At 36.5% G+C, this 21,920-nt stretch overlaps 2 protein-coding genes across 5 annotated transcripts; both read right to left on the bottom strand.

Annotated features, from left to right (window-relative positions):
- Positions 1-301: 301 nt before the first annotated feature.
- Positions 302-9,545, bottom strand: LOC124186699 (putative inorganic phosphate cotransporter). 3 transcript variants are annotated; one of them, XM_046578594.1, is made up of 3 exons: positions 9,131-9,545; positions 2,491-2,720; positions 302-2,257 (listed from the first exon to the last, which is right to left on the bottom strand). In XM_046578594.1, exons 1-3 carry the CDS (start codon positions 9,285-9,287, stop codon positions 1,001-1,003), a joined length of 1,644 nt encoding a protein of 547 aa, XP_046434550.1. In that variant the 5' UTR covers positions 9,288-9,545; the 3' UTR covers positions 302-1,000. The 3 variants fall into 3 exon arrangements, with proteins under 3 accessions (XP_046434550.1, XP_046434551.1, XP_046434552.1); XM_046578595.1 differs by lacking the exon at positions 9,131-9,545 and adding an exon at positions 4,331-4,581; XM_046578596.1 differs by lacking the exon at positions 9,131-9,545 and adding an exon at positions 3,191-3,245.
- A 7,167-nt stretch (positions 9,546-16,712) lies between these two features.
- Positions 16,713-21,458, bottom strand: LOC124186702 (putative inorganic phosphate cotransporter). 2 transcript variants are annotated; one of them, XM_046578603.1, is made up of 3 exons: positions 20,883-21,458; positions 19,735-19,958; positions 16,713-18,545 (listed from the first exon to the last, which is right to left on the bottom strand). In XM_046578603.1, the coding sequence occupies exons 1-3, from the start codon at positions 20,911-20,913 to the stop codon at positions 17,310-17,312; spliced, it is 1,491 nt and encodes a 496-aa protein (XP_046434559.1). In that variant the 5' UTR covers positions 20,914-21,458; the 3' UTR covers positions 16,713-17,309. The 2 variants fall into 2 exon arrangements, with proteins under 2 accessions (XP_046434559.1, XP_046434560.1); XM_046578604.1 differs by lacking the exon at positions 20,883-21,458 and adding an exon at positions 20,365-20,641.
- Between the last annotated feature and the right edge of the window lie 462 nt (positions 21,459-21,920).

Below are 21,920 nucleotides of genomic sequence, written 5' to 3'. Positions count from 1 at the left end.
ATAATAGGGTAATATGTCATACATGCATCTATAGACCTATGTAATTTATATTAATATTTAAATAAATTTTACACACTACCCTTATAATGTTACACATAATATTATATTCTAATACTCTGTGTCCTATATCTATATACGATCTAAATATTTACAAGAAAAAAAAAGACAAAAAAAAAAAAGAAAAAGAAAAGGATAATGGTAAGAGTGTGTGACGACGAGTTTTCCAAATTATTGCACATCATTAACGTGATCAATGTTTAAAAAATGTTACAAATGTCTTATCGTTGTGTATTTTTTCTTCTTTTCTCTTAGTTTAACTTTTTCGTTTCACATACAACCCGATAAATCAATCGATTCGGAATTAGAAAAAATACACTCAGAGAATATTAGATATAACAATCTTACATAGTAATTTTCATTCATTTTCAACTTAATTTCTTTTTTTCCAAAATACGATTTCCCGACATTTTCCGTAGTATTTTATCATTTCTGTCTAGTAATCGTACTAAACTGAGTACGTCGAAAACCGTATAACCGTGAATATCGGATTCTAATAATCATTCTTTATAAATTGTTTCATTTCATTTCGTTAATTTTTTTTTTTTTCTTCATAATTGCAGTCCGCCAAAAATTGGCCAGTTTTCCTAACCAACCGATCAGTTTAATCGGGAACGAAAGTTGGAAAACCGAGAAGTACAACAAGTACGGCATTTAATGATTATCATGCAAACATATAGATGAAATTGGAAACATGACGAAAATTATTCCAGTATAAGTGACTAGTATGTATAACGGATGCGAGCACAATATAATTACGTATGTCTATTATCATGTATAAATGGCTAAGCGGTTGATGCGTTCTTGCGATGAGTTAAAAAAAAAAACAAAAAAAAAAAAAAGTTTGAATAACTTAAATCATATTAACGACGACGATGATGGTTTATTCGTTATTTTAGCGAGTTTAAGGAAAATATAAAAATGATCGACAAAATGCCGTTGTTCACGTAACGACGTCGCCGTTGTTTCTCGTCTGACCGTAATTAGCGACACCCTGTTCATTTTTACTCTCGATCTCCTTCCTCGCCTGTCGTTCAATTTCCTCCGTAGGATCGTTCCACGGTTGAACCTCGCCGTCTGCCCAAATGTCGAATACTAAATTTGATACGAAAAATACGACAAAAGTTATCCAAAAGACGACCCTCCACTCGCCGACGGTCTGATTAGGCGTCAGTACACCGACGGCATAGGGGGCGAGGATTCCCGCAATCGCGCCGATTCCGTTTACGATTGCCATCAGGGTCCCCGAATAGTTGGGACTGAGGTCTATGGCGTTTACCATCATGCCGGGGTAGAACGGGCCCATCAGACCCATGCCGAGGGTGAAGAGAACTACGACGACGGTGCGGTCGCAGCCGGCGTACGATGCGGCGATTATGAAAATGGCGGGCCCGACCGATGCTATGGTCGTGCATATCTTTCGCACGTTCGTTATGCCGATTTTCTCACGTTTAATGAGCCAGTCGGCGAGCCACGACGAGGCGATGCTAGCTATCCACATGACGACGTACGGCAGAGCCGATAGGAACCCGTTCGCCTGTATCGAGAACTTCAGGACGTTGCTCATGTAGAGCGGTAGGTCGGTAACCATCGTGTAGAAGCCCCAGTCGTGCCCTACCTTACCGGCGACCAAGGCCCACAGCGGACCCGAACGTAGAATACGGGCCCACGGCGTCGGGCCTCCGCGCTTGTGCGTGTGCTCGTTCATAGTCTCGTGGAGGTAGTGCTTCTCTCGGTCGGTAATGAAGGGATGCGTAGCGGGCGTGCTGTAGCAGAGAAAGAGCCAGACGAAGAACCAGAGCACGCCGAAGCCCCCGAAGACGTAGAAGACCGTCGGCCAGCCCAGAGACGAGTATCGTATCAAAATCCCTGACAGCGCTGTTCCCAGCACCGTTCCAACCTGCGCTCCCGTCATAACGACGGTCCCAATTTTCGAACGTTCGTGCGGCGGCGCCCATTGGGCTATCAGGACGTTCACAGCCGGGAAAGTCGTGCCCTCGCCAAGGCCCATCAGAAATCGTAGGACAATCAGGCCCGTCGCGTCGAAGGTCTCCACCACCACCGGCGTCAGGAGGGTAAAAACAGCTGTCGAAAATATCCCCAGGCCCAGGGTGTACTTGCCCCCGAATTTGTCGGCCAGCACTCCACCGGGTAGCTGAGTTATTATGTAGCCCCAGAAGAACGAGGACAGGATTATACCCTGTGGGATGAGAACGATTTTGAAATATCGATGATCCAGAGCAAAAAAAAAAAAAGAAGCGGCGAACTGAAAAATTTCGATCGTTCCGAATTTCGGTGTTACAGATTTTTTAATTCTCTCATTTTGCGCAAAACTTTGAGCGTAGGTTTTTAGAACATTTGAAACTTTGCCTCGATTAGTAGTTTATTAAGTTTGAGACGATTTAGGGGGAGGGAAAAAAACCATCCCCTCACCTGTGTATATTCGCTCCACTCGAAAGTACCGCTGCTGCTGCTGCTGTTACTCGATGTGCTAGAATCGAGATCTGGACAAGTATCGTCAAGACTGGTATCATTCGCCGAGGTTGCGGACGTACTAACCATTTCGGTTATGGCGAGTGATAGGCAAATTCGCATCGTGTATGCGTTCGTAACCGCCAAAAATCCCATCACTGCAAAAACCCATCTCTGCGGTATTCCGGCGCCTGTATAATCAGAAACGAAAAAACTTGGTGACAAATTTATGCTATCATATCTCATTCGTTTAAAACAAAAATTAACACGAGTCGTAGACGAAAAATTCATCCTCGATCCGCATGTTCGCAATTATTACGATAATATCATTATTATCTTCTGTTACGGTGATTCGAAATTTTTTCATTACCATGATACGACATTTGCAATATTTGTTTTTTCACACGTCAAACCTTGGATAAAATTCTGTCGGGTTTCCATACATCTTTAAATTTTTATAAATAAATAATAAATTTAAAAAGTAGGTGTAATTCCGAGTAGAAAAATTCGAAAATAAAAACACTTCGATCGTCTTTTTCGCATTGCAATATCCATTTTAGAAAAAACCATTTTTGACTCAAATGCCCGATCCCACTGTTCTTCATTTCGAAAAAAAAAAAAAAAATTGAAGACCTACGTTCGGAAAGAAAACTTTACATACGTCGGATCGGAAACCGATCGGTTTTTCGTATTCTGCATCGTTCGGCGTATCCCAAGCGACCGATAGCGTTACTATGTGTGTATGAAAACTGAAATAACACGGTTTAGATACACCTGCTTGTATCCTTGTTACACATATCCACCTTAACTGATAACCGGGCAAACGTCAGATGTAAATCATTTCAGAGGTGGGATATTAACCTGTCAAATTGCGCAATACAAGGATTAAGACTGCTTGTAAAATTTTGATTTATTGTCATGTTTTTCTTTTATCATTTTTCTTTTCTTTCCGCATATCAACCGCTTTGTAAAGACCCAGACGACGATACTCGAAATCGTGTCTAGTGTGCATCGCGGATAACGATCGGTATCAGTAATGCAAAATATAAATATACGCGTGTAAAAAAAATTGCGCGTCGCATACGACGGTTAAAAATGTATTTTTGTACTTTTTTTTATTTTTTCTCTCTTCTTAATTCAACTTTTATTTCGTCAATTTTCATGCGAAAAATTATTGTATTCCGTTTCGATACGAAATAACAAAACTCTCGCCGTCACCGTGTTGTAAGCTTGTCGAACGTTGATTATAATTAAATTTTTCGCTTATACCCGAACGCGGAAAAATATTTTATGCTCTAAAAATTTCAACGGACTATCCATTTTTTGACATTTGATTTTTAATTTTTTTTTTTTTTTTCTCATCGTCATCCTCGACTGTTGTATTTTTCATTTTATTTTATTCATCGTATCGGTGATATCGAAAATATTATATACGTTACGCAAAAACGCCTTTGAAATGACAGATAAATAATATCCGTACGTTATTGTATATATTACGAAATATTGAGATTCTATATTGACGTAATTATTATCTTCGTAAGTAAAGGTATTCACTGATATTTTCGCGCAAGATTTGCGTATAATCCGACACCGTTTTACTGCCGTTTGGTTTATGTTGTTGTTATTCCTGTTGTTGTTGTTGTTATTATTATTATTGTTATTATCATTTTAGAACTATTTCACTGAACATGAATCGACGAGCGATGCGAATAACAATGAATGAATTTTCTCGCGTCGATACTACAGTGATAATGATAGTTGATTACAATAACGAAGGTAAATTATATTGAATCTGACTTACAAAAAAGTTGAAACCGGGAAAACATTGTTTTCGTTCACTGCCGTAGCGACGGATGAAAATGAGCCAATTTTTTTAACACGAATGAAAAGCGACAGGATATTATTAGAATAATTTCTTCTCGATGATATTTTCAACCCTCTAACTATTATGTCTGTACGTCGTCTGCAATAATAACGTTGTGTCAAAAGACCCGAGCAGCTTTGATCGCTGCTGTTGGCGCTCTCTGAGAACAACAGAGCAATTCTACTATCTGCGAGCCTTAAAACCGACTTATATATAATCTGGTGTGTTTACTTTGATGAGATCGCCGTTCGCCTGAGGAGGTAAGAAATTCCGGTGCGGCAAAGAAACATGGACGTCCTTATTGATACCTTGGTCCATCATTTTTTACCATTTCTGTTAATAACCTTCATTTAGCAATTAAATTTGTTCGATTCTCATGTTTTGCTCACGATGCTAAAATTTTTCAACCAATATATATATATATATCTATATATATATATATATATATATATATATACATATAAATGTCGATGATGGTATGTTATTGTTGGTTTATTGAAAATCGTTTAATATGCAATATAAACAAATGTTTTTTGTACCACCGTCGATAGTCGTGTTTTACAATCTAAGTTTAGTTCATACAAATTCGGTAATTCTTTTCTTAAACAATTCTCTGAGGCAAAAGATCTTGGGTATCTATTTTCATTTCAATTTAAACTTTAATCAATCGTATCGGTTATATCGTTTCAAAATCTACGGAAAAAATTAATCTTATTAAGAGTTTTTCCAAAGGTTTTTAAGTAATGCATAAGATTTCGAAAAATTTTATTGTTCACTTATTTATTCAATTTTAACTTGATGTTATATTATTTGGAAACCGCATACGTATTACAAACATTTACAAACTTGAAAAATTAAATCACCTGTTATTTCGTGATTTTTTTTTCAGGTTTTAACACTGGCAATCAAATGCATTTTACCGATCACGATCACTTCAATATTTCTTCAATTATTCTAATACCCTCAGTTTGTTTAGCAATTTACAGAACTGATCAAATTTTGCTTATAAAATTTTTAACAACGTGAACTTGACTGTCCCAAATTATTACCGAGTTTTTTTTTTTTTTCAAATTTCTAAGCAGAATTGTACGACATAATAATTACTATTTCTGCGTAAGCTTGAACAATAAATCTTACCATCTATATGGAACTTTATCGCGTAGACCGAATCTCGATTCTTTTTTTTTTAATTCACGTCTCTTTCCCGCCACTTTCTTTAATTTCTCTCCATCTGTATTATACTTACCACACACACACAGACACACACACACACAATGTATTATAATAAATCCCACACTAGCTTAACACTTGACAGCAAAAATCTCGCTATCATTTTCCAACAAATATAATGTCATCGTAGATAATTTCGATGCAAAATTTTTTTTATCACTCAGCACTCCGCAAACAATCTTCACAAATCCATAAAAAGATTGTCTTGTTACTTTGGTAATTTTCCTTCGTTTGTCCTCCTCGTGTCGCCGATGAGAATCATCGAAACTATTCGAATTTCGCGCCCACATTGCGGATTCGTTCCTGTCCCGTGACGTCATCACGCGCAGCGTTCCACCAGTGGCTTGAACCGCGATAGTTACGTCATATTTCGAATATAAACCCATAATGTTGCAGCTTGTGTTTCGGGGTGAAAGAATTTTGAAAAAAAAGAAAAAAAATTGATAAAATCAAAATAATCTTTCATTATCTATTTATCTATTTATATATTTGTTTTTTTTTTCTTAACTTTCGCTTCTAGAATAATTAATTACTTGCCTAGAATTTTTTGTTTGGAATAAGAACTGCGACTGCTAGTTATTGCTAGCAGGTGCACAGCTGACGTTGATGATTTGGAATACATAAAGTGTCGCGGCGATACGCGTGTCAGTAATTGGAAAGATTTGGGTATAATATTTACAATCCTATGTATATGTTGACCTATATTTATGAGGAAGAGAGAGAGAGAAGCGTTTATTTGTTCGCCCTGGGACAAGTCCTCTCAGGCGGCATATGTATAATCAAGAACGAAAACAGCAAAATTAATAAATACCTAAAGAGAGAGAGAAAGAGAGAGAGAAAGAAAGAAAAAAATATATATATATATCAATATTATCAATCAGACAATAAGAAAAAAAATCGAAAATGACCCTCCCGACAAGCGAATTAATAATAATTTCATTCGCGATACAGGGATTCGTTGTTCGATTTTTATCTCTTGATATATTTTTTCTCATCCACGCATCAATCACTGTAACGACTTATTACACGACTGGTTAAATATTTCAAGGCTGTACGGCAAGGGGAGCGATTTCAATCGCCTAGCTATGTCTTAAGAATTTTTATTGCGTCAACAAGCCGAGTTTACTTCGTGTCCAAATTTGGATATCAAATTGTTACGCATAATACGCATAATGATGCTCATCGTTGGTATCGGTTGGTTAGGTGGGAAAATGAATTTCAACGATCAGCCTTTTCATTCTGATTCAATGATAAAACAAATCGAACGGCAGTCACGGATTTAACTGGCTCTATGATATTCGATAATAAACATTCCATCCCCAGTCATTTGGCCAGCTAAGACAGCGGCACTCGAGCTCTTTCAAACCCAATTCAATACTCTCGGAAGATTACGAGTGTATCTTTTTTTATTTTTTTGTTTTTTATGCCAGAGAATCTTATATCGTTACTTGGCAAAGAATTATTTATACCGAAATGAAAATTTCACATATTTAAGAATTACTTACCGACATGATCGAAATAATTTCAATTTCGTAATGATTTCAAGGAAGTTAGAAACAGAAATTAAAAAATCTGTATTGTATCAACACTCTATACTGATATGTATTCTATGAATTATGCGTGTAAATTTTAAATAACCGGTGTTAATGTGAGTAAAATTTTGATCAATTCGGGTGAACGTTGCGCGTGAAATTTTATTGTAAATGAATTTTATGACACGACGCTTTTGATAATTTTTTATTTTTTTTTGTTTATTCTCTCTAGTCGCATCGTATACTCGTATTACAATAATACAATTATCTCGAGGCTTTTGCCGGCTGGTCTACGGTTGGATTGTTAAAGTATATGAAAAAGGTAAGGAGAAATAGTAACGCGTTTAAATCCTTGTTTCGTACGTTTACTTATTTTCATTCAAAAAAATTGCATGAAACTAGATATTTTATTTGTTGATAAGGTATGTAATCTTAAAAACTCGAAGAAATTTTTTTTTTATTCCTCATATAGCCTTATTTGAACTTATCAAAAACAAGTATACTATTTTCACGCTCATTGTCACTGCCATAAGAATCTGAACAGTTATTTTTCACAGGCATATAAAGCTCGGCAACTCAATCGATGTTACGATTTCAAAACGATTATAAAAGAATTAAATGTGATTATTAGAAAAGGAGAAAAACTTCAACTCTTCAAACCTTTCATAGTTAATACTAATCACGTTAAAGTCGTCAATCATACCGCAATCTCAAATATTATTTTTCACGATCAACCGCGTCGTTTGAATTTTACTTACAAACTCATTTGTCAGATGAGATTATCATTTATTGCGTTGTGTTTTTTTTTACCCTTTCTATCGCATATCAACCCGATTTACTCGTATGTATCAAATAGATGAATTATTTACAGTACAGAGGGGTGTAAAAATTTTGTTTACCCCCTTTCGAAGTCTCTTAAGCGATTGCTTGATTTTGCAAATTTTGCAAATTTTGCAAATTATAATTTACAGTTTTTCTTTTACACAGATCTCTAACTAAACTTAACGTCAGTCAACGATGTTGATGAAAAATCAGAATACTCCTCTCCCACTTCAGTTTGATATATTAACAACTCGTCGCCTCATCGTTAATGCAATTTATTGCTCGGATGATAATCGAGAGTTGTAATTTGGTGAGATATTGCTATGAGAAAGCTATGATACAGTAATTTTCACTATCTCTGATAGTGCCGAGTAATTAATTCTATTGCAGGATTGTATCGCGGTTAATGTCGCGTTACGTATTAATTTTTCAGAGAAGGAATTGTCTCTTCGCGTTTATATTGTCCGTGCAAGCGTTCGGTGTACAACACACGATATGTACATACATATATATATATATATATATATATATATTTTTATTTATATACATACATACGTACATTCTATACCGGTAAACCATCCACAGCATACAGGAACTTACCACTTGAATCAAGTTAGGTGAATAGCTTGACATACTGACCGTATGTGTTTTCATGATAATAATCATGTAGATAGCGATTCGAAAGGAAGAAAAAATAGAAGGTGTCAATTGAAATAACAACGATGCGTATGGTATGCAATACGGGTAAAAATAAAGAAGGAAAATATTAATCATACAAACGAAATTGAAATAAGATTTATACCTAACTTGGTTTAAACGGATTAAATCGTCCGTCAATTTGCGGCCTAATTATCCATATTTTATCAAACGATCGATCATAATTTATGTGTCAAAAATTTTTAATTGGTATTTATAAACTCAGATATTATACGTACGTATATATATATGTTATTTAAAGGAATTTATCGCGTTATTTTACTTGACAGTTTGACGTGTTCTCAATTATATACCTCGATTTTCTTACCAATTTAATAATATATTATGTATATCTAATGTAGATATACTTGAAAACGTTTAATAAATTATCTTTTAATAATAATGTTTGATACTAAATAGCGTTTATTTAACTATAAAATAATAATATTGTACTCACAGCAAATTCTCCACGACGGAATCATCACGATGATATTTCGCAAAATTATTATACGATAACTTGCGGCGAAAAATAGATTATATAACAACGAAGTTTGAAAAAAATTTGTAATTTTGAATCTGTTTTTTTTTTCGAGCCACAAATCGACAATTTTCATTCAAACTTTGAGTTTGATATTTTTATACAATTATTGCTCAATTTCTTTTTGCCACGACGAAGTTTTAGCCAATAATTTATGCAATTGATTTTCTCGCGTTATGACAATGTGTTATTTTATAATAATTGTTATCGTTCAAATCGCGTTTTCTAATTTTTCACGACGATATCTCGGTCTGTGATCTTCTCGACTTTAGTATACAGACTGTTGCTATTTGACTGATGCTGGTTTTGGTGACGGTGCTGCTGCACATTTGCTTTTGCAAATAACAAGACGATGTTGAACACGTGGACGTGTGCGCACTCGCTTGAAATTTGTTCTATTATTCGCATTTCTGCTTTTTCCCTCGAGATAAGCAACCACGTTGTTGACGCTGCCGCACGGGTGAATTATTGCGAAGTTGAGTTTTTCGCAATATCAGGAAGTTGGTAATCAAACGAATGATCGCAGTTTCATGCTGCGACAGGTGTGCATGAGATCGCGAAAAATAGAATATTGTCAGAGGTGATCAGCAGTGATGTTGAAAACTTGAAAATCAATAAAGTTTAGCGTCAAAGTTGAAAACTGATACCTTGAGAATCAAAATTTATATATGGCGACATTGAAAACTTTGAAATCAATAAAATTTAACACAAAAGTTTAAAATTGAAACCTTGAAAATCAAAATTTAGAAGGAGGGTCAAAAGTATGATTTATGAGAATCTGAAACTAATATTCAATACCTGAGGCTTGAGTGTTCTAAGTTAATAACGAATAATTAAAGCCTGACTAATTTCATTTGACATTGAAAATTGGGAGATTGCAGCTTGAAGCTTGAAATATGCAAGTTTAATGAAAAAAAAAAAACAGACGCGTAGCTCTTACAGACTTGATACAGTAGATCGTATAAACAGGAACAACAATCGCGTACACGTGAGGTAAGAATAGAACACCGACAAAGTGAAACTAAACGTGAATGAAATTGATTGAAGCTTGAAATGCACGCGGTTCATAACAGACTGTAACTGGTAATACCAATTTCCTGACGTATTACAAATTCGAGAGGCATTCTATGATCTCATTGTTATACATAAACAAAGAAATACTCATCAATCTACTGTAATTTACTGATCTTGTATCTTAGCAAATTTTTCGAACACCGATATAAATTTTTCTTTTTTTTATCTCTAATCAACTGCACAAAGTTATTGTACCTGGATAACATGAACGTGTTATACGTACATTTATGCGTATTTGACGCATGCTCAGCGTTAAAAACAATCGCGATACTCTAACCTGTAATAACGGAGCATTGTCATATACGAGAAAGAAGAGAAAAAAAAAAACGCGGAAAAATAATAACGGACGGTTGAATTTAACGGAAACTTTAACTAATTCATCGGTGAAAGTCTTGATTATATAACAATTTTACGTTTGACATTGATTTTAATCTAACGATCGTATCTACTTTTTTCCATCCCAAGTATCGTTTTTTATAGAATTAAACTTTTGCACGCTGAAACTGATTTTTCGTCCTGTTTTCAACTTTTCAAGCTTTCGTATTCGTAAGAGATTTTTTTTTTGAAAATTGAGCTTTTCCTTTTCGAATTCTTGTGCATAATGCCGCGGATATACAAAAAAATTAAACCCTATTGACGAGGCAAACAAAGAAATTGACTGTAAAAAATAATATTCGCACACTATTGGAATTCGGATATCGTTGTAGAAATTTTCGAAAATTCGAAATACGAATGTATCTTCGAATGAATATCAAACTTCGTCGTTGTGAATCGTTTGTTAATTAGCGTTGAATATTAGATTTCGTTTTTACCGATAATAGATTTCGACTCGATGTTTGCGTAATCGATCATCATACAAACTGTCACATTGCCATATTAACAGGAAGCGAAATGACGTATCATCGACGAATGAGTTTGATTGATCGACATTGTCGAGTTTCAAAAAAAAAAAAAAATAAACAAATAAAATAAAAATTATAGATCACGGATCAAAAATTACCGGTAATAAATAAGTCGGTATTAAAATTCATGCGGGAATTTTCAATGTCACACACAATTTCCGCTAATTGCAATATTTGAGGGGGAAAAAAAACAAACGTTTTTTATGTAATTATTACTATGAACAAAGAAAAAAAAAAGAAAAGCAATATAAAAAACGAGTACTCGAAATAAAAGTTATTCGAACAATCTATTATATAATTAATTTTTGAAACTTTCCACGATAAGTTGGGTAAGGATTTTGATAACGAAAAATGCGACGAGAGATTTTCGGATATTTAGGTAAAAATTTTTTGATAATGTTATTCGAACATGAAATTATTTTAGAAAATTTCGAGAAACAGAATCGATCGATGGCCATTTTGGCCAGACTTTTTTTAAAATAGAAAGAAGAATTTACCCTCCTCGTCAAAGTCTCGATAACAAGGTGAGAATTTTATTTGTTTTTTTTTTTTTTTCGCCCAGGTGGAAAACTAATCCATTAATGCTCCTGCCCTATTTTCGCTGATTCGCGACTTCGGGATTACGGTCTGATATAATATGTGAGGCGGCTGTGTGATACACTTTCCGAATTGATCGAGTCCACGACGGTAAACATAGGAATATTTTCCCATCTGAATCCCTTAACTCGTGTTTAATAGGCGTGTAATTATCGACGACGATACTCGAGTGCGTCGTAAAGATATAAAATAAAAATAATATGCGAGTGTAGGTATCGTATATTAATTAACGCGCCGACAAAGTCTTTGCCACCATATTAATAATCCGCGATGAGCAAGAGACGGATTAAAATAATCGAGTCATTGTTTGCAAGGACGTTGTTTTGAATATCTTTCCAACTTCTCAAATCCGTCTTTTCTCTCTTACTTTACAAAATTTCGCATCATCGATCGGATTCTTACTCCACGTCGTATAATCCGTTAACGATTAAGTCGATTTCGTATTTTCAAAGCGAATTTACCGCCGCCAATCACTCTGTATCATATCTGTCTATATCTGTCTATTCATCCATCCATATATCTATCTATCTATCGATCTATAGCTGTTTCGCGTCAATATAAATTATTAAATAGTGATTTATTGTTTCTTCCCGCCTGCCATCGTTTCGGCGAAGTCGTCAAGAATGACTTGCCAAATTAATTACTGACCCTGTTTTGAGTTGTCAAATTTGTTAGACGTGATAAAAAAAGGAAAAAAAAAAAGAAAAAAAAGTGTTACGCACGTTGTTGTTCAAATTTTCCATTCTCAACGATTTTAAACTTTGAAAATGATGCATTTCGCTCCTTTTACTCTTAGTTTGAGGCAAAAGTGCATAGTGACTTTTTTACTAAAATACATCGCTTCAACTTTGAAAGGGGTCGTCTAGTGTAGAGGTTGTTTTTTAAAGGTTTTTTTGGGTAGGTATTTTCTTACGACAAACCATTGAAATAAAATTTATCATAATTTTCAAATTATATTTATTGATATTTAAACAAACCTTGTGCATTTTCGGAGACGAAATAGTGAATGTAACCTAATGTCTGCCTGATAGCCTGATAGGAACGTATGCGGAAAAAAAGTAGACTCACGATATTTCAAAAAGCACTTGACCGATCCTGTTCAATTTTTTACAACACGTTTATTATACTTATACCTGTAGCGTGAACTAGAATAATGATAATTGCTTTGGTGGTTTTTGTTTTACGAGATAAAGAAATGAAACAAAAAATGCAATTTTCAATTTGTTTTTGCGTAAAATACAAACTACCAAAACGATCACGATTATCATAGTTCGACCAATACGCATAAGTATAATAAATATGCTGCACTTTTTTGACACACGTTGATATTGGACAGTATACATTACGTTAAATTCAATATTTCGTCACGAAAAAATGCACAAAGTTTGTTTAAATATCAATAAATATAATGTAAAAATTATGAGAAATTTTATTTCAACGGTTTGTCGTAAAAACAAATATCCAAAAAAAAAAAAATCTTTAAAACAGCCGTTATAAACACTGTGCGACTTCCTCAATCCGTATTCTCTGATCGCGTTTAAGTGTTGAAAAATAATGCCAAACGAATCTCACGATCCGCGAGTGTTGTGTCGGAGACTTAAAGATCACGCTGTAAGCACATGCTCCTTGGGCATAGCATTTGATTGTACGAAGCACTCTTGAATTACAGAGCTAGACGTTGTGCTTAACGAAGATTATTGCCAACTTCCTCTCACGTGCCAGATTGTGGCGCTACCTTACCGTCTGATACGCGGTTTTTACGAGCCGAACCGAGTCTGGTCGAGTTAAAAAAAAAAAACTGGTTTTCCTTTTTCGTAAAGAATACACTTTAGAGACGTGTAAAAAAATGTACGAGAACCAAAAATATTAAAAGAGAGTAAGAAGAGAAATTTGCAGAAATCGTAAACGTTCGAGTGAAAATGAAAAGTATCGTAGAGGAAAAGTAATATAATTAAGCCAAAAATAAATATAGCCGAATAAACACGACCTCGATAAGAATTGGCTGAAAAATATAAACGTAGATTATAAATTACTGTACTAATAGCTTAATACCTCCTTATCATTGTTCGGAATTTATTTGTCTACTTTGACACTAAACACGGTTACTTGATCGTGGATCAGTTGTTTATTTTCATTACTATCTATGGGATTAGAGGATTTACGTAAAATGGAATTTTGCATCTTTACAAGCTTCCCGACCCGCCAAAAAAAAAAACGCCTGTCGACAAACAATTTGCGTTACGTTAACGCGAAGCCGGTTGTCGGTATTCGGAAAAATGATACTGCTGTTGGTAAGGAATTAAGGGGTGGTGGGGGTAAGGGTTTAAGCGTAAAAAAAAACACTTCATTTGTGAATTTTTTTTTAAAGGTATGGATCGAGCAAATTCATTCAAACCTTTTGTACGTTATCAAGTATGCTTTTAACAATATTCCGTAATTTTTTCATGCGGAAATATTGAAAAACAAGCCGGTGACAGAGCTTGTCCCAGAACGTCTTAGAACAAAAAAAACAATTTGCGGTGTTCGCTACGTCTCGGTCGGAAATTATCTGAAATCAAAAACCATTAAAATTTAGTCAAAGTATCATGAAATCCTCCCCCCAACGTTCTATGATTATTTTTTTTTTCATTTAAAAATTTTTGGTGGCCATTTAAAGTGTAAACTGTTATTTTCCGGGAAAAATTCCGCCATTTTGTGGGTGGGAAACCCCCTTAATGTGAAAAAAAAATTTTGCAACTAAACGTTGGGGGGAGGTATTTTATATGTAGAAAATGTGTACCAAGTTTGAAATGAATCGGTCAAGTAGTTTTTAAACGGCAGTGAACACGGACTTTGAAAAAGTAGTTTTGAGAAAAAATCACAAACTGACGCTCGTCTCTCCTTTTAAAAAATTCTAAAGTGTATAGTATACATACAAATATAAAATATATCTTTATGGCTTTGCTTACCTGTCTTTGTTAAATAAAATATTCTCGAAACAGGATAATGGACCAGAATGATAGAAGTCAATAAGCTGCATACCTGCTGTCAGAGCTAGAGTGTTAAAACTTCAAAAGGTTTGCTAAGATCGACTTAAAATTTTGGGAATATATTCTCGAAATGTTTAACAATGAGATAAGACAAAAAAAAATTCGATTTTTCGAAAGTGCAAACCCTGACCCCCTCCCCTTAAATGACACGACTGAGATTACAAAAATTATTCTTATTCTTTCATTTGTAAAGGACAGTGGGAGGAAAATAGAATTTCATTAAATTTATTACCAATTTATAATTTTTTCAGTGTCAATTCGTATGATTTAGAGAGAATTTCAGTTCAGAAGTTAATTATTCAGAGTTCTTCTTTTGATTAATTGTCAACAGCGGTATTCTTACGATCAAGATCTTTACATTATCCGACATTCCGTTTCTGATTATTTGTCACACATCCTGTACATTTACTTGACATTTCCGATTTCTACGAAAAAAATTCCGTTCCTCTGTAAACCAGTTTTTCTATTTTTACACTTTGAGAAGTTGATTCGTAGCTCATCCTCATGAATATTCTTGTTTTACATTATATATTTTTTACTTTTATACTCAAGCCGAAACACTTCGATTCATTAAATTCTTAGAGATGGCGGATAATCCAAGAAACGAGAATATTACCGGTTAAAAAACGATTACGTCTAACGAATATAGTAAAGAAACAGAATTTGTGGCTCAACGATATTTTGAAATCCTCCTCGGAGGTCGAAAAAAAAACGAGAGCTAAATTTTTCATCGGAAACGGAAATCGATCTCTGATCAATTCATGGATCGGATCGTTCGCCTTCGTTCGCAGAAACGATCCAGATTATCGGCACGTAGTTTTTGGCTGTTGAAAATCATACACCGTCTAATAATATTGACAAGTATAATCTGAAATCGTAATTGACTGATTTTAATATTTTTAACCAATGCACGATGTCAAAAACAACCAATGCAATAGTGAAAATTTGGCAGACCCGAATTTCCGATGGATCGAGTCAACCTCGCACCTTTAGCGCTTATCTTTGTCGACAGGATTTCAAGTCGTGATGTGGAATATCAGTTGAGGGAATTAACCTGAAACGGAGATTACGTAACCGGATCCATACTCCGCTTTGATTAGAACACTGGTAACCCGCTGTGTAATCGATAACAATGTCTAGCAATCAATTTCACTGTATGATCATCATACGCGAAATAGCCGAAAGCTTGATATATGTAAAAATTGTTTTAGTGTTGACGACGCTACGTTTGCGACTATTTTTATCGATAATAAATAGCTTTTTCGTAACTGTAAACTCAACTTTGAGTGTAACTTTTGTTTGTACGACACAATACGTTTTCATTATTTTACCATCCTTCTCATCTTACCCGCACATTTGGCAAAATGGGGATTTTCGGACACGATTTAATAATTATTTTTTTTGTTCCAATGATAAAATATTCAAAATTGTCTCGCTAATGGTAGCCAGGGTAGACGATGTCTCATTCATCGAAATAGTCAAATTATATCGACCCCCCCTCCCCGTTTTATTCGACTCTCTTATTAATTGTCATAGGTTCAGATTTGCTCTGGTTTGAATATTATCGTTCGGACGTTTCCGATAGAGAAGAAATCGATCCAGCTAATTATCAGTTTTGGAAAGCAAAACATGAGTTTGAGAAGAAAATCGGAACAAGATTTGTCTTGTAAGATCATTTTTAGGCCCAAAACAGCTGTTGACTTGGCAATTTGTCAAGGCATATAAAAGTATAACTAATATTTGTAAAACCTCTATAGAGAAGCGATTTAATCGAATGATTTTCGTGACTCGTTAAATTTTGCAATCTGATGCTACGAAAGATGTGTGTTATTCGTCAATATTGATTGCCTTTTCAGACGCGTTTGACAGCTGCCGGCATACGATTGGCGATAATATTTCTTATCGAACAGCTTAAATCATGTGAACAATACAGTATGCGTCATGTGTACTGTATAACATTATCTTCATCGGCGGATGAAGAAAAAAAAAAAAAAAAAATGCGATGTAGGTATAGATTGTGTTCTGACACGCGGGGGCCAATCTATTGGCGATAACGTAACAACGAAAATTAACCGATATACATGAAATCAGTTAACGATGACAGCTAGTAACCAGCAACAGATAATAAAACAGGTAGTTGGGTGCTGAATTCAAAAATCAGCTTAGTTATCGCGACTATCTGAAGTTAACTCTGTTTGCGGATATAAAAACGCCGCCGGTCTCATCGTTATAGTTATTTTCATAAATATATAAACATTGTACATACAACGACCACAAGCGACACTGTTTCTTTCTTTTTTTATCGTACAAAAAAGAAAAACAAGTAAGGATGAATTTTCACGAATTCTGAACAACTATACATAATGTAGATGTCTATACACAGATGAAATCGAATGAGGATACGGTGGAACATGGTGGAACGATCAGTTCTCGACGAGGTATCATGACTGGCTTTCGAAGCTGCGAAGAAACTGTGAAGGTGGGCGAGAAACCTAATCACGTGACCTCCTTCTTCGATTTCTCCTTCTTCTCGCCGGCCGCATTGTTCTTTCTTTCCTCCTGCTCACGTATCAGGAAGTTAGGGTCGTTCCAATACTGTACCTCTCCGCTTGCGTACAAAAGGTATACGATATTTGTGATGGTGAAGACGGCGAAGACGATCCAGAAAACGAGTCTCCACTCAGCGACCGTCTCGTTCGGCGTCAGAACGCCGACAAGATAAGGCGTTATGATACCGGAGACGGCACCGATCCCGTTAACTATCGCCATTACGGTACCCGAATAGTTGGGCGTCAGGTCGAGCGAGTTGACCTTCATCCCCGGGTAGTAAGAACCCATGAATCCCATGCCTATGGTGAACAGAGCGACGACCAATACGCGATCACACCCGGCGTAGGAGGCGGCGATGATGAATATCGCTGGTCCCATGGAACCAGTGGTGGTGAAGAGCTTCCTGACGTTGGTCCTCGACATCCTACCACTGTTTATAAGCCAGTCGGCGACCGGTGAGCAGGCCAAGCTTGCCAGCCACATGGCGACGTAGGGCAGAGCTGAGAGGTAGCCGTTGGACTTGATTGAGAAGTGGAGAACGTTGCTCATGTAGAGCGGGAGGTCAGTGACCATCGTGAAGAGGCCCCAGTCATGTCCGATCTGGGCTGCGACAAGGGCCCAGAGAGGTACGGACTTTAGGATGTGGCGCCAGGGGGGTGGTGGAATCTTTTTGTGAGTGTGTTCGTTGGTCGAGTCTGTAAGGAAGTTCTTCTCCTTGTCCGATATGTACGGGTGCTCGTCCGGTGTGTTGAAGCAGACCAGGACGAAGACCAGGAACCAGAGAACACCGATCGCCCCGAAGAGGTAGAAGACGGACGGCCAGCCGATCGGCGAGTAGTGAAGCAAGTTACCCGATACCGCGTTCGCGAAGACCGTTCCAATCTGAGCACCGGCGAAGACCAGCGAACCGATCCGCGACCTCTCAGTCGGCGGACTCCAGTGCGCAAGCATCGCGTTCAACGCCGGAAAGGTCGTACCTTCGCCAAGACCCATAAGGAAGCGCAGGACTATCAGAGCCGTCGAACCACCCCATTCCACGGCCAAAGGTGTTATCAGGGTGAAGATTCCGGTAGACAGGATACCCAGACCCAGGGTGTATTTACCACCGAATTTGTCTGCCAGCATACCGCCTGGTATGTGCGTCACTATGTAACCCCAGAAGAACGCCGATAGGATGATACCCTGGGGAGTAAAACGTGTCGTTATAATTGGGACGTCTGGTTTAGATTATGGACGTGATTGGTGGAAGCCGAAGGATTTTACCTCAGATCGTTGAGTAGGTACGCGAGGTTTAAGGAATGGGTTGGGAATGTAGAAGTTTGAGGTTTGTCGATACGCTGAGAAGAATTTCATTTGTTATAGTAAATATGAAAATTGTGTGAAACAGGTATGGTTGAAAAAAAAAAAAAACTGTTTGATTATTGTTGGAATTACGAAAAACGAGGTTCGCGCAACCATTTTGCGGTATCGTCGATACTTTTTTGGTAATTGCAACGCAAAATCAGTTTGTGAGATTGTCTCTACTTTTTTAGTTAAACAAGGCTTTAACGTCAATTTATTCTTGCACGAACGTTAAATTTTCGCAACGGTTGCCAGAAAATATAGTAACAGTGATCGTAATGAGAAAGAATAGTAACGTATACTAGACTTTCGGTAACAGCTAGAAAACTGATTTTCATTTTCTACCTAGAACTATATTTTTCGACTGCGGTAAAAAATGAAAATAGTTAAGGACTGAGCGGTAACCGGTACTAAAAATTTCTCTCAGTGTATATTAGGGTTTGGGACGTAGGAAAGGACCCTGAGAATTTGAGTATAACTAGTTCAGTTTCAAAGATGTTGAACATGTTTGAAATATGGGAATCTGAGTATCTTGGGGAGATTGGAGTTTCATATGTGTTTGGAAAAAGAAAATTTGGTATATTCTGGGAATATCACGATTTGAAGCATTTTGGGAAAATGAAATTCTGAATGTTTTGAGAATTGGCGATATCAAACATGTTTAACATGTGGAAATCCGAAATTTCCGGGAATATTCCGATTTGAAACATGTTGTCAACATCCAAATCTGAACATTCTGAGTATATTGTAACTTTGAACACGTTTGGAGCATGCGGGAAATTTCAAGATTCTAGGAATATTGCAATTTAAAACATATTTGGAATGTAAAAATCGAAATGTACTGGGAGTATTGCAATTTCGAACACGTGGGAAACATAAAACTTGGCATAGTCTGTAAATATTGCCTCTTTAAGCGTGTTTCCAACAGTACGATACTTCCAGTACGATAAATCTAAATATTTCATTTGCAATATTGCGGATCGAAAGTATTCCCAAAATATTTCTAACTTGACTCTGTGTCAATTCTTGCCTGCAGTGATTCATCCCAATCGTAGGTTCCGGCCGAATTGCTTGACGACGTCGTCGTCGTGTTATCGGCAGGACAAAGCGTTTCGTCGACCGTATCGTCGGTGGAATCCTCGCTCACTACCATTTCCGTTATGGCTAAAGACAGGCATATCCTCATCGCGTAAGCGTTGGTTATTGCCAGAAATCCCATTAGCGCAAATATCCATCTTTGCGACACCGGGGCGCCTTTTCAAAAACAGACATATAACGGTGACGATCATGGCAAAGAATTGAATTTATGGTAAAACCGGTTGATGCTTCAATTTCACGACGACAGTGGAATTTCATCCACGAAGAACTCTTTTCACCGAATAATTTTCCCGTTTATCACTTTCTAAAAAACAACATCAACTTGTGGAGAAAATATTTCTAGAACATCAACGCAACTCGTCAAAATGATCGGCCTAGATTTAGTATGAATAATTTCAACCGATCACGATTTTTATTCGCTAACAACAATCTGACATATGGTTTTTGTTAGCTACTCGACGTCAAAGTTATTCCAAACAATTAGGTAACCGTTCTTCTATACTCCTTTTTCAACATTCATTCTATGCACATCGTTATCTATTCAAAATACGTTAAGTCGTATCTGTTATGTCCGCGAAATTTGTTGCCGAGTCTGTAAACTCACACGGGTTACAATTACTCAAACTAAATCGTTATCTTTTGTCTTATCACTGGCATTGAATTCGAATATATTTATTTTGCACTTATCGTCAAAGTGACAACTGTTACCGAACAAACGTACATTCGCAGGTGTTCGCGAGTCTACGAATAACCGATGAGAGAACGACGAAAAACCGAGGAATAACAACATTGCAAAACATCTCCAACCGGTCGTCTATAAAAGAATGTTCAATACGCGCTTCGTAGCGTAATAATATTCGCGATGTATAGTCAAAGTTGGCACACTTTCGAATTCTACAAATGGGAAAAATCATGGTCCGGCATCCACAGTCCATCTAACGAGGCGTATAAAAATTAACCTGATTATATCTTAGACGAGAAGTTTCTCGGTGACCAAATCCATTGGCAAAAACCGCACCACTATTTGAAAAAAAAAAGGGAAAAAAAAACAACAAATTCCACTTCCAGTGCTTCACTTACAGCACGCCTTCCAACCGGTCAAAATCTTCATCCTCAAGCCGAACGTCCGATCTCTTGATTTTCAACCGGAAGCAAAAATCGCCGGATGAAAAAACGTAGCGTCGGCTTCCGGTCCACAGTTCCACTTCCGGGTTATATCCGATATCTACACGCTGGTCTCAACGTATTCTTCTTCTCAGAAGCCTGTCGCGTTACACTCGGCTGACTGAGTACTCCACCATTGCCTTTTTTGCCTCTTATATTACCCTGTTTGCTCGACGATAACAAAACTCCGGCACTCGAGGAGCTCATCAGAGGGGATAGAAGTCAGAGATATCAATCTGCTTCCCGCCTGCGTCGTGTTTGATTAACCGTTTCACCTGATGTTCACCGTTCGGGATCCTTATATGCTAGCGAAGTTTCCCCTTCTTCGACGTCGACATACTTTAGAGGAAAAAAAAAGCGCCGCTTGTGTTCTATCACCGAATTCCATGATATCTGGAGATGATTCTTCGCCATAGTTAGCCTTGAACTTGCTGCTTCGCTACTTATGATCCCGGAATACCGAGTGTGAATGTTTCAAAAGGTTACAATTAATTCTGAACATTGTTTCGTGAGATTTGTCAAGATCTATAAAAAAAAAAAAAAAAAATTAACGCTACGCACGTAAATCGCATTTCAAGTAAACGTCGATAATCGCTGAGTCAACTAGTTTTGAAAACTTCTCGCATTGTTCCGAAACTATACTGTTAAAAATTATTGTCAATTCAGTACACATTTACAGTACAAAAGTGTTGTCATTTTACGAAAATCAGGCTTAAAATTTACAAATTCGGTGCAGTAACGTAAAATTATTATGTGATTGTCTTAAATTTACATTGAAACTTTTTGATTCTACTATAATTTGTACGAAAAATACAGAAAAGTAATTTGAATTTACTAAATTGTGCAGCAAATATATTTTACCAGTAAATTAAATGAACTGTAAATGTATGGTGAATTTACAGAGCAGGAAGTTTCATACAGAAATTTTTAACAGTGTAGTCTGCAGATCTTATT

Source organism: Neodiprion fabricii, chromosome 7 (assembly GCF_021155785.1).
Source record: "Neodiprion fabricii isolate iyNeoFabr1 chromosome 7, iyNeoFabr1.1, whole genome shotgun sequence".
NCBI lineage: Eukaryota > Metazoa > Arthropoda > Insecta > Hymenoptera > Diprionidae > Neodiprion > Neodiprion fabricii.
Note: the sequence above shows the minus strand (reverse complement) of the source record. Positions and strands in the feature narration are given on the sequence as shown.

Excerpts from the sequence above, each read along its gene's own strand:
- LOC124186702 (XM_046578603.1), bottom strand. The coding sequence starts at position 20,913 with ATGAAGATTTTGACCGGTTGGAAGGCGTGCT. Across the intron at positions 19,959-20,882 it reads GACCGGTTGGAAGGCGTGCT|GCGCCCCGGTGTCGCAAAGA; the intron begins GTAAGTGAAGCA and ends GTTTTTGAAAAG. Across the intron at positions 18,546-19,734 it reads ATTGGGATGAATCACTGCAG|GGTATCATCCTATCGGCGTT; the intron begins GCAAGAATTGAC and ends TTTACTCCCCAG.
- LOC124186699 (XM_046578594.1), bottom strand. The coding sequence starts at position 9,287 with ATGAAAATTGTCGATTTGTGGCTCGAAAAAAAAAACAGATTCAAAATT. Across the intron at positions 2,721-9,130 it reads TCCGTCGTGGAGAATTTGCT|GCGCCGGAATACCGCAGAGA; the intron begins GTGAGTACAATA and ends CTGATTATACAG. Across the intron at positions 2,258-2,490 it reads AGTGGAGCGAATATACACAG|GGTATAATCCTGTCCTCGTT; the intron begins GTGAGGGGATGG and ends CTCATCCCACAG.